This window comes from Egretta garzetta, unplaced genomic scaffold (assembly GCF_000687185.1).
Source record: "Egretta garzetta isolate BGI_Z169 unplaced genomic scaffold, ASM68718v1 scaffold411, whole genome shotgun sequence".
Classification (NCBI taxonomy): Eukaryota; Metazoa; Chordata; class Aves; order Pelecaniformes; family Ardeidae; genus Egretta; species Egretta garzetta.
This window is the reverse complement of record NW_009258541.1, coordinates 883,957-896,883: the sequence shown is the minus strand read 5'-3', so window position 1 is coordinate 896,883 and position 12,927 is coordinate 883,957. Positions and strand designations below refer to the sequence as shown.

At 48.1% G+C, this 12,927-nt stretch overlaps 1 protein-coding gene across 1 annotated transcript in view; it reads left to right on the top strand.

Moving 5' to 3' along the window:
- Positions 1–12,927, top strand: part of GAB3 (GRB2 associated binding protein 3) — a 65,130-nt gene that overhangs the window by 43,937 nt on the left and 8,266 nt on the right. The window contains exons 2-4 of the mRNA XM_009646555.2: positions 3,043–3,346; positions 9,626–9,842; positions 10,299–10,777. Of these exons, the coding sequence (XP_009644850.1) occupies positions 3,043–3,346; positions 9,626–9,842; positions 10,299–10,777 (1,000 nt within the window). The remainder of the gene's footprint in view (positions 1–3,042; positions 3,347–9,625; positions 9,843–10,298; positions 10,778–12,927) is intronic.

The window sequence follows — 12,927 nt, the reverse complement described above, 5'->3', positions numbered from 1 at the left end:
ATCACCCTAGGGCAGTTCCTCTGTCCCTCCACCCCCTCACCTTCCTGCATGTTTCCTACAGCTCACATGTTACCCCCACAAGAAGAAAATACTCTGTTTTCAGCTGGGTGCTGCCTGGCCGCACGGGCCCCGCCACAAGCCTGGGGAAGGCAGTGAGGGTGGCCATGCCAGAGGTGAAGAGGGGAGGCCCACCCTTCCCAAGGGCAGTGCAGATTTGGGCAGCTATCTGGCATTATTTCCCCTCAGCCCTGTTTTCATGGCTGCCCAGCTATGATAGCCAGTGTTTTCTCACACAGCCTCGGCCCGGCTCTCCTCTCCCATCATGAGCCACGCTGACCAGGCACCTCTCCATCTCCAGTCTCATAGCGCCAGCCAGACGATAAGCCTGATCAAGTTGTATATCTGCAGGGAAACAAGTTATCAGGCAGCTTCTCAGCTAGTACAAAACCAAAACCAGCAGAGCCACAGCCATTCACACCACATTGAAGCCAGCCTTCACCTCTGAGCATAGGGACTGTGAGCTTTTCCACAAAACACAGCTGCTGTTTCAATTAAAATGCTAAGGAAACAGGGACAGGTACTGAGCCATCCTAAGGGTGTTGTACTGGCCACAGGGCTGAGCTCCCACTTCCCCACAGCTTTGTGGTGCCAGCTAAGAGCACGTCCCCAGCTGCTTGCCCATTCCATTCCATTCCATCCCATCCCATCCCACCCCATCCCTCCTCAGTGTGCTCAGCTGCAGGTGATTTCCATCCAAATTCCATCAGAAGGAGCCGGGTGTATTTAAGCCACAGGGCTGGCAGCCTTAGAAGAAGGGGGAGAAGTGGTCTTGTAGTTTTGGGGGAAGGTCTGATGGCTTCTTTCCCCTCTCTGCCTTAGCAGCCTGCTTCTCTGGGAGGCAAAGGAGCAGGTCTCATTTGGCTTACACCTCCTGAAGTATTTTTCTTTTGTTGTTTAGGGGTGAGAATGTGACCTTTCTGTCCTGATGCATGTGGGGTGTGCATTAAGCCTGTGTGGCACTTGGATTGCTGGTGGCAGAGATGTGGGCTCTTTCTGGGATTATACATGAGATACCTGCTGGGCTGTATTCCACTGTTGAAGCTTGCTAGTTGGGAAAGTTTTCTCCATTAGACATTTTTCCTTTGTTTCTGTTTCCTTGGGGGGGTGGTATGTGTTCTTTTTTTTTCCTGGCTTCTGCAAAATTAGACTTGTCTGAGATATCTCAGTAATCTGTTATCTCTAGCTACTTTCAACAGAGACCTTTCAAACCTCAAGAGGTCATGAGGGCAAGACTTAATTTTCTTTGTGCAATGCACTTTGCACCTTGCCTCTGCTTCTTGTTTATTCCTGATGTGACTCCCCACTTCTGAAAACTTCCTTGCTCAGCCTTGCAAGAGCTCCCTCTATGATATTTCATTCTATGGTCCCAGTCTGTTGTTTCTGAAGAATCTTTTGCTTTTAAAATTGGTTAAGGTATTGCCAGGCTGAATAAACTTACTTCTAGATAAATTTTTGGATTAATATCAACAGACTCTGCAGTGCAGCAAGCTTTTCAAGGAAATCTTTTTTTAGGTAGAAAAAATATGCTTTTACTTGACAAATTACTGTTGCTATTTTTTGTTGATTGTTTTAACTATCGCTATGCTCACAGGAGCTCAGTGTCAGCAAAATCTGTAGTACCTGTATTGATCCTAAACTGTGCCAGTAAAGACTCTTACATCTTGGTGAAAACTTCATGGTTTTGAACTGAACTCGGTTATTTTGCCTTAAGGCCGAATGGTTGCCTGTCTTTAAACTGACAGATCCACTCTTTGCACAATGAGCATGATATTTAACTTGAACACCAGCTATCACCCAGGTTTGCATCGTTGTGACAAGTCATTTTGCAAAGAGCACTTGAATAAGATTCAGGTAGCAAGGTTGTGGTGGTTGTTCAGATGTTTCTTTAATGAACTCTTAACTCTTACGAAGGCAATTAAAACAGCCAGTGGCTGTATAGCTATTGCAGGTACCTGGGTACCCGGCACCTCTCTCAGGCTGCCCTCAGAGCTGGGGCAGCCACAGCCTTGGCTGCAGACGCCCTGGCCTTGCTGGTTTGGGCATGACTTTATCTAACACAGTTTTTGTGGAATTTGGTAAGGGGGAAGCTCCTAATGTCTTATTTCAGTTTTTTCCGTGGAACAGCTCAGGGTGGATTTCTTCTCACCCTCAAAGTAAGTGTGTTGGTGACAGCTGTAATCAACACAGAGGCGCTTACACTGTTGGTGAACAAAAACAGCTGCTGGAAAAAGGGGAAAAGATGTTATTTTGTTCCTAGAAACTTGCATATAGTTTTATAAAGTGATGCTGCATCTTAGTCCTGCCAGGACTTCATTTAAGCCTGTATGGGACCCATACCTTCAGTCACAAGGATCCAAGACATCAGTCCTTACCAGTTTGGTTTGGGTTGACAGTCACTTGAAGCAGTGTCTGTGTACATAGACGTCCTTCTGTAAGGTCTGGAAGTTTCCTGTTTAACTTTTTAGCACTACAACTCACTTAAGGTTTGTTCTGGGCTCTCAGAAGTAACTGGCAGCTCACCAACAGCTTTTTATTAGCACTGAAAACCATGGGAGGGAAGCTGCACTGGTCATCTGGAGGCCTTGTCTTTGCTGGGCAAAAGGCGTTTGTTGCTAGATATTGGCTTGTGTACTGCAACACAGGGTGCAGTCCTATAGGTGTTTTCATTTCATGAAGAAAAATGTGTTATAACCTCTTCTATAGATGAGATAGTGAAGTATCAGATCACTTCAATTACACCATGCTGGCAAGTTGAGAGTGAGAGGAAGAAAGAAGTCTTGCTCCTCTTGACCTCCCATGGGACAACCCTCTGCCTTTTCTCCTATCACAAATGCAAGCTGATAGCAGGTGCTTCAAAGACAAGTCACAGTTTGGCCAGCTTATCGAAACAACTATAAAGACCTAAAGGAAAATATGCCTGTGCAGGCTGATCAATATGTTATGTGGTTGGCACTAAAAGGGCCCTGTTTTTGCCATTTGCAGGCATGGCGGAAGCGCTGGTTCGTGCTGCGCAGAGGTCGCATGAGTGGGAACCCAGATGTGCTGGAGTACTACAGGAACAACCATTCCAAAAAGCCCATTCGGATCATCGACCTCAATGAGTGCGAAGTGCTGAAGCACTCGGGGCCCAACTTCATCAGGAAGGAATTTCAGAACAACTTCGTCTTCATTGTGAGAACCACCTACCGCACCTTCTACCTGGTAGCCAAAACTGAGGAGGAGATGCAGATCTGGGTGCACAACATCAGCCAGATCTGTAACTTTGGACACCTAGAAGATGGCACAGGTAAGATCATGCTTATCTTGGGGATTGGGAGGATGCTCTGTCTGGGCTCCTCTAACAGCAGCACCCGGGCTGAGAAGAAGCATGGACCTTGCTGGCTGGTTGGACTGGGTGGGTGGCAGGGGACTCTGTTTCCTGTAGCTCCGCATAGCACTGAGATGCTGCTAAACCCTGGAATAAACAGCAGGTCCTTAGTAAGAAAAGGTACTGTTTATGTGAAAAGCTGACTGACTGTTATCTTCTGGGGCCGTTTATTTCATTACATGTCCTATATTTATTTAGTTTGGCTTAATGTAAGACACCTGTTCTAGGGAAGTGTGCCATAAAACTTGGGTTTTCTCAGGCTTAGCTGGATGTGGAATGTGCACAGACTTGGGTGTACATGCACATGCATAAATCAATGACAAAAATACTGAGCTGCCTTAGTCTATTAATGAGAAGAAAAATAAAGAAAAAGCAGAGGACAGGAGAGTGTTAGAAGTGTGTGTCTAGACTTAAGAGATGGTCCTGCCAGTGAAGCGTGAATTCAGCCTGTTTTGCCAGGACCTATACCTGTATATACTCAGTAGGGTGAATGTCTTGGAAAGTTTCCAAGAATTAACCACTTCAAGATGAATGTAGCCAGTAATTAAAGTCGGGATTTGTATCATCATTAACTTACTTTTCAAATGAGACAATCGGGCTCAGATAACAGTAATTTGTCTTTCCCTTGACATTTCCAAGGGGCAGATACAGCAGCAATTTGAGAGCTTTGTAGGAAGTGAGTCAGAATGAAGTCCTTTGCCATAATAAAAGGTAGTGCAAGAGCAGAAGAGGGTGGTGATGGAGGGACTTGATCCCAAGGGCAGTAATGTGTTTTGGGGTATCATGGTGTGGCTGGGTGGATTATCCTGTCCCTGTGCTGCTGTGCTTGGACAGCTTCTGGTGTCTGCAACTGCTGCGTAGCCATACCATCACCTTGTAACTTGAAAAGAAACAAAAGGCCACGGTGAGATGTTTTATTTTACTCTAGTGTTGTTCCTGGCCTTCTTTAATCTTCTCCTGAGTAGTTTATTCTGAGGGGAAATGGCAGTGCAAAGAGCACTGCAGTGGTCCTGTTATAAATGTGATGTCTGTTCTCTTCCCATTCACTGTAGACACCACAAGGAAAATGTGCTCATGTATTTTTATGTGCCAGTGCAAGCTGCCCATGAATGCAACTTGCAAACTAGAGCTGGTAGCTTTGAGGGATGGGAGTCAACAGCCCTTTGGTGCTTGGATGTAATTGGGGATATTCAGTAACCGTCTTCCTAAAGATCTGCCCTTCTTGACACCAAGATGTTGGTCTTACTTTGCTACTTCTGGTGCAGTATTTTAGATATAATTTTACCAATTACTCTGAATGAAGGTAAGTCTTTCCATGCAAAACAGAAAAGAGAAAAATAATTTTCTTGCATGCATATGCAGACTTCTGCTGGCACTGTGAAGATGTGCATAGGGAGATGTGATCTGTGGCAGAGGAGCAAAGGCAGCAGCTGTCCCCAGGATATTAACAGGATAAATGATCCCCAGGATCATTTATACTGAGAAATGTCTGTTCTGTTATGCTGGTACAGCACAGCATTGCTTGTGAGACTTACACATGAGCAATACCGAGAGTATTACACAGTTTCTCTCCCAGCGAAAAGATTGCTAGTGTAGACATGGCTGAGAAGTTGGCAGCTCTTGGTGTGGCAGTTGGGAAAGCTGACATCCCAGCTCTCCACTCTGTTCGAGGCGGATATTGTCTCCCAAGAAGTTCAACAGTGCAGAGCATTTGCCTTGGTTCAGTATAAAGTCTGGCACCTGAACCACCAGAGCCCTTGTCACAGACAGCGTAAGCTAAGCTTCCAGACATGCACTTACCATATCTCTAATGGCAAATAGCTCATATGAGCTGCAGGATAAATAGGAGATCTTGATGGTGAGGTAAGGTCTGGGGTGTATTCAGGTCAGGCTGCAGGGCACGTTTCGATCCTCTAACTTAAATCTGCACAGTTCCACAGGTTGCACGTAACATTGTGAACAGTTACTAATTGCTTAAGCTTTTTTGAAGCACCTAATTCCCCCAAGAGCCTGTAGGTTTAAACAAATTAGCCTTAAAATTAACATAAGAAGAGAAAAAGCTCTATTAAATGCCATATGCTTTTTTAATGTGAATGCTACTGTGTTTAAAAAGAAGTCCCTGAAATGAATCATCAAAAGACACATCAATTGCAGGAAACTTAATAAGCTGTTCTGTGTATTAAAATGAATCTCAAAGCCAATATTATATTGTGAAATCAATCATTCTTAATCCTTGCATCTCTGAAAATTTGCTGTGACTTTGAGGCCAAACCTGAATCTTCTGCTTTCTCTGCTTAATGCACAGACAGTGCAGCCACAGGCTTACACAGTGATTCAGCTGTAAACACCGTCCCGTTGTTCCCAGTTAGTCCCTTCCAGTAGCAAAGGAGTCATCAGAGGCCTCCGGTCTGACATGTAAGCAGCCAGATGCAGAGCAAAGTTAGCAAAACCACGGCTGGCCCAGTGAGGACAGCTTTTTAGTCAACAAGAGAGGGGACGGCTGAGAGATGGAGGCAGAACACAAGCTCCAGGCAGATGTCAGGAAGCACCTGGGAGGGTGGCTGTCGGGAAGGTCTTGCCAGCAGCAATCATTGCACTGCAGCTCTCTGCCACAAGAAACTGTGCTGCTGGCTGTGCTGAAAATGACGGGGGGGCTGGCATCCCATCTGAGCTGGCACTCGGGAGTCAGCTGGAGGAGAGAGGAAGAGGCCTCCCTCATGATTTTCCTACTGCTTCTATGTAAAATCTTGCTTCCACCTCTAGTGAAGGCTCCCAATAGAGCAGTTGTTCCCCAGCCTCACGGGACTTGTGGCCATGCAGGGGATCAAGAGAACGCTTGGACCAAGGGGAAGGGCAGGGGAAGGGATGGAATGAGGTGGCTATGGGACATCATGGGCACGCTTTATCCCATATGCAAGGTGAAACTGTGATTAATTGACACTGCAATATAGCAGCTTTTCATTGGAGAAACTGATGTGGAAGTTGTTCAGCCTTTTTCATTAGGAAGCCTCACTTTCAAAGAATGTAGCTGTGCATTGAATGCTCTCCCAGGCCATGCTGTGGCAGGCAGGGACCTCTTGTCTTGTGTTCCCTCTTTACTTCTTCCACAGGCTCCAGGAAGAAGTGGTGTTCCACATACCATGTAAACACCTTGCTCCTTCCGGATACAGCCCCTGCCTGAAGGTCCCTGCTGATCTCCATCACTCTCCTGTTGCTCAGCTCTCTCCCACAGCACCCAGGGCTACAGTGGAGCCTGATGTCCCTAGGGAGGCCCCCCCACTGGTGCCCTCCCTGCACAGTGCATGGACCAGGATGTTGGCAGGGTCATCCTAAGGGACAGGTTACCCTTGGGTCCCTCTTGGATGCTGGCAGTTGGATTAGAGCATTTCTGCTCTTCCACCTCTCCCTCACCTCTGCTGTGTTGTTCATACCTATCCTTGCCCATTGCTGGGACCTTCTCCCTTTCTGCCTGTTCTTCTGGTGGTTTCTTTGCCTCCTTAAATGTCTTCATTTTTTTTTTTCTTTTGCCAGTGTGCACAGATGCTGCCCACCTTGGCATGGGGATGGTTTGATTCCCAGACCCTTGCTGCAGCCATACTGGGGAGCATCTTCCCCATCCAGGGCAGCATGGTAGGAGCAAGGGGAGCTGTGACCACTGCACTGAGGGGCCATGGTCTCCTTGCAGAGCTGCTTTGTCCTGGGCATTTTCACTTCATTTCTCCCTCTGTTTCTGTACAAAGCAGGGCAGGTTTGCTCATGGCAGCTCCTGGCCACTGTGCGGGAGCTTGGGGGAGGTGACAACTCCTCCCAGCCCATGCTGGAGAACAGGCACTGGGGCTACTCCCTCCACACTCCCCTCTGTGGGAGGAAATCCCTTCTCAGCTGCACAGCCTCAAGGCTGCTCTTTAATGTCAAGCTCTGGCCCCTGGCCAGGAGGGGTGGGTGGCATTTCTACCTCCTTGGTATAGCCATGCAGCCTGGTGGGGGGTTGCTGTGAGCAGGACCCCCCTATTTCTCTGCATCCCTGTGCTGCTATTGCATGTTAGTGATTTTTGGGGAGTGGGGTGGGGTCTGTAGCAGGAGGGAGAAAGCCCTCTGTTTCTCCAAGCAATGGTGGAGCATCCTCTGCGGTGACTTTCCCCATCAGTGCAGGGTTGAGATTTTTTTGGGTTAACACCCACTGAACCAGCAGTTGCTTTGGCAGCCAAAGCCTCCCGCTGTCTCTCTGGCAAAGAGGAGGGCAGGCACCAAACCTATTTTCTGCTTTCTCACTGTTGAAAGTGGCCATGCATAATTTATTCTACCCAGCTGCTGTCGTGGTACAACTTTAATGCACGCTGATTCAGTTACCAGCAGAGCTGGCAGGGAGAGGGATGGTCTGTTAGGAGCTGGCTGCAGGTCCCTGAAGGTTAGAAAAGAGCAGGTCTGTGCTGTCCCCATCCCTCCCTCCTGCTCATAACAGTTGCCATGTGGTCTGCAGCTTGCAGCCTCTCCTGATGGGATAATCCGTGGCTAAACCCTGTGAGTACCAGATGGAGTTCAGGCCTGTTCATTCTCTGTGTTAATAATCCAGAATGTCATTAATTTCTTTCTTATGCATTGTGGCAGTTTCTAGTTGTTTTCTTATTTAAAAAAAAAAGATCAGATGGTGATGTGAACATGCTTTTCTGAAATCCCTATGGAGTTAACCTGGTGCATATTTGATCATCCTCAGCTTGCAAGACAGCACTTGGAGTCCAAAATTTGAAAGCAGAGTTACTGTCTGAGCCAGCACAATGAACAGGAGAAAAAATATTTTTCAGATGGGAAGGCTGCAGCCCTCCACTCTGCTTTGCAAATGTAAAACCCCATAAAAGCCATTCCTTCCAGATGCTGACTGCTGAAATCCTGCTCCTATAAGCACCTGCTGAGAATTAAGCAAATGCTTTGCTTAAACTCAAATTTAAGCATGTGCTTATGTGCTTTGCTGACCTGGGGTCCACCACTGCACCAGACCTCCAAAGCTAACAGGAGGAAGCAGCAGTGAATCAATGCTGGTAGATGGGAAGGAAAGAGGCAGCTCCCTCCCCAGTTTAGAGCGTGTGAGGTGGTGAGAAGGGAGAGAAGATCAGCTGTTTTAATCTTCTGAGATCAGAAAGATGATGGTGCGAAGCCTGCCATAGCTGGTATGGAAGTCTGGGTTGCTAGTGGGTTTTGTTTGTGTTTAGTGGTGTTGCTGTCTAACCACCTGAGACTTGGCAGCCCTCTCTGTCCCTCCTGACCTTCTTGCATGTACACCTAGCACCTCCCAGGGTTGAAAAGTGACTACAGCAACCCAGTGCAGTGCCAAGGCTTGTTGCTGTGTTGAGCTGAGGACTAGGTAGAACCTGCCAGAGGCTCTCAGTACCTCACTGCACAGTGCGGGATCTAGCCTGCAGCACATACACAGATGGTCAGGGTCTGATTCCCAGCAAATTCTGGATTTCAGCATGGTGTGAGCCAGCACAATGAACAAGAGAAGTCATTTTTCATATGGGAAGGCTGCAGCCCTCAGCTCTGCTTTGTAAATGTGAAACCCCATAAAAGCCATTCCTCAACATGATGCAGCAATATGTGCTTGCAGCCCAGGTGGCCAACTGTATCCTGGGCTGCATCAAAAGAAGTCTGGCCAGCAGGTTGAGGAAGGTGATTCTCCCCTTCTACTCTGCTCTCACAAGACCCCACCTGGAGTACTGCATCCAGCTCTGGGGCCCCCAGCATAGGAAGGATATGAACCTGTTGAATTGAGTTCAGAGGGCAACAAAGATGATCTGAGGGCTGGAGCACCTTTCCTATGAGGACAGGCTGGGACAATTGGGGTTGTTCAGCCTGGAGAAGAGAAAGCTTCAGGGAGACCTTATAGCAGCCTTCCAGTACCTGAAGGGGGGCCTGCAGGAGAGATGGGGAGGGACCTTTTTTTTACAAGGGCAGGTAGTGGTAGGACAAGGCATAATGGCTTTAAACTGAAAGAGGGTAGACTGAGATGAGATACAAGGAAGAAATTCTTCACTATGAGGGTGGTGAGGCACTGGAACAGAGAAGTTGTGGATATCCCATCCCTGGAAGTGCTGCTCTGGGGTAAAATATCCCTGGTGCAAAAGCAAGGTGGCGGTAGCCAGGAGAGGCAGTGGGCCAGGGTCAGAGCCATCCCTCAGCTGGGACCATCCATTCCCATTACAGGTTCGGTGGAGAGTCTGTCTCACACGACCTCGTCCCCGCAGCCATCACCAGCCGCCTCCACCCACGCCTCCCACATCGCCGATCCCTCCTTCTCTGTTGAACACGCTGCTGCTGATGTGTCTGCCGCAGAGGAGACCCCCAGCGAGTCAGAGTCTGTCTTCCTCCCCGACTACCTCTTCCTCTCCAACTGCGAGTCGGGCAAGCTCAGCCACAACAGGTAGGTCTGGGGTCTGCCAGATGTGTCAGGCTGGAGCCCCCCTCTGCCTGCCCAGTGATGCCCTGGGAAACTGGGGCAAACTGGTTCTTGAGCCCCGCTGCTCAGGGCAGGCTCCTGAGCACAACAGGAAACCATCAGCCTAATCCAATTTACAGGGGGCTTTTCATAGTGCAGATTAGCAGTTGAGCATTGTATGTTGGTCCTGTGCCTTTCCAGGGTGGATGGCTGAGGACCTCACATATGGTCCCCGTCCAGATGCTCTTTCTGCCTGCCGCTGCCCAAGGTGCTCCACAAAGTGCCCCATGCCCCAGCCCAGCTCATGGGGGATCTTCCACAGCCATAGAGAAGGGACAGATTTTGTCCCAAATTGTGGGGTTGGGTTTTTTCACTGTGCACTTGCTTGGTTGCAACCAGGAGAAAAGGAAAGCTCAGGTCCTGACCTCTGTCTCTGTGCAGGTGTGACAGCTGGTCAAATTCAGACAGATCTCTGGAGCAAACCTCATCGGATGATGTTTTTGTTGACGCCTTGCAGTCCCAGCCCTCCTTGTACCTTGTACAGCCGTCCAGTGCTGGCACTGCACACCAGGACGGGGCCCTGTTGGCAAATCCCAACGCTGTGTCCAGGAACATAGACATTAGTGGGCCACCCAGTGACTTTTCCTCTTCTTCTCCACTGCTGGGGACGCCGCTGACACCAACCTTGCAGATTGACAAGACCCAGAATGTGCTGCCCTACGGTGTAACCCACCTGGACATCCTGTCCAACACACCCCCGCCACGGCCACCTAAGCCAACCCACTTCTCAGACAGGAGAGGGGATGAGGTGGGTGGTGGGGCCCTCCAGAATGGGCATGCAGGGATCTGCCGGGCTCAGGTTGCTCTGGTGCCCAGGAGGATCTCCTTGTCCAGCTTAGACAACGTGAGGAACTGGAAAGGTGAGTACATTTCTGAGACCCAGCAAAGCGGGACTGATGTGAGGGATGGAGCCTCTCATGAGCACAGAGCGGGTGCCCACCTCCAGCTGTGCCTCCCTGTCCTCCCGCCTGCAAAATCATACACCTCCCAAAGCAACCTGAAGTGCTTATTCCAAATTATTTAGTGAGAAGGATTCAGACCTGTCCCTCATTCACAGAGCTCCTGCTCTGTGAAAGCGCCTTAGTGTGTACACACAGGCAGCAATTTGGCTGTGATCTCTTCAGGGTGCCTTATGACTTGCTAGTTTTTCATGCCCCTGCCTTCTCCAAGAAAGCAGTAGTAAAACAAAAATGAAAAGCCAGCCACTAAATTGGGCAATGCCAAACTCTTATGCAGGTCAAAGTGGACTTGCACATGGGAAATACCTTTGTATCTGCACTGCTTTGCTGCATCCAGTCCTTTCCATAACAGCAGCATGTCATCTTGCAGCTTATGGTAAAGAACGGGAAGCCAGGGAGACACTGGTGATGGGATATAATCCCAGTTGAACCAGGGACTCTGCATGTCCTTGAGCAAATCCCACTCTGTCCTTGTACTTCAGCCAGGGTAGCCTGAAAACCTGCTGCATAGCGAGGCTCTGCTGCAAAGCAAGTTCTGCTCTGAGCTGAGGTGACTTTTCCACTTGTTCTTGAAACACCATCGTTGCAAACAAAAATAACAGTCAAAACCCCAGAACATCAAGGTGTCAAAAACCAGCAACCATGGTACGAGAGAGTTTTATTTTGTGGAACCAGAGAACAGAGGGAGGCAGCTGGAATAACTGGCTGGAAATCACTGAGTATTTTGCAGTGATGTGTCATTTTTGATGAGGAAAAAAATGTAGGGGTTTAAGGACAAGCATCCTTTAGACTCCTGTGGTTTGAATGACCAACCAGTGTTTAGGCCTGTTAGATCTTGCACTTAAAGCTCAGAAGCTAAAGCAAGGAGACCTCTGTCCAGCCTGTTTATCAGTGTACAAACAATTCTTGGAAGGTTTCTGGAGAAACACCCATCAGTGGAATTGGTATTCTTAATTATCAGTTACATTTGCTTATTCCCTGAAAGGTGCCGCTCTTGCTTCTGCACATGCGGTCCTCTAACGCCACCAGTGTGCTTGAGACAGTTAATGTTCCTCCAACCCATTTTATGCCAAAATGTTTTTAAGAGGATTAAGTGGCCAAATGTCATGTTCTGCTACTGTGCTGCAAGGTTATCTCTGCCTGACAGGGGGCAGCAATGAATTAATAAGTGCTGCTATTTTTTCATACCCTAAGTGCAGCTGAAACTATTTGAAAGGTTAAACTCTGAATTAAAATGTGTTTAACAAGAAAGATTGGAAAAAGAAACTGGGAGAATGCAGCTGTTCCTGGTCACCAGCTCCCAGAGTGAGCCCACTCGAGTTAGTTACTTCATTTTTTGCCCTTGGCAACCTGTAAAACCTGAACAGATGTAATTAACCCAGTGCAAAGGCAGTTTATGCTGGTTGCAGTGCAATGAAGGCAAACGAGCTGGACATGTGTATGGCACCTGTATCCTGGCATCTGCTGGATCGTTGTGCCTGAACGTCTTTCTGCCAAAATAACAAATGAGCATAGCTGTCCCAGGACAGTGACTGTGTCTATCTGAATATATATCCATACTAACACTATCGCTTTGTTCTTGCTTAGCACTTTTGCCTGTTGTGCTGATACCACCACAGAGACCCCCAGTTGCAGTGCAGTATTGACATCTCCAGCATAAGAGCAGGGACTGGATTAACACAGTTGCAGGGGTTTAAGGCATTCCCACAGAAAAGCCATTTTCTGCACTGAAAATCCTTTTCCAGAAAAGGATGGTAATTGTAAGCACCTCCTACTGCTGACCTTCTGTGCACTGAATGTTGGATTTCAGGTTTTTTGCCTTTTGCTTAAAAAAATAAAGTTGACCTACAGCAAGACAAAGGCCAGCCTGCACAAGGGGGGACACTGTGACTGGTGACCTTTTTGCTGGCTGTTTCTTCCCTATCAGCTTGAGCCACTGGTACCACATCAGCACTTCTGGGTGACAAAGAGAAGAATTTCTCTACTACCATTAAGTTCCTCCATGCACCCTGCATACAATACATGTGCTTCCCTGGCACCTTACATACAAG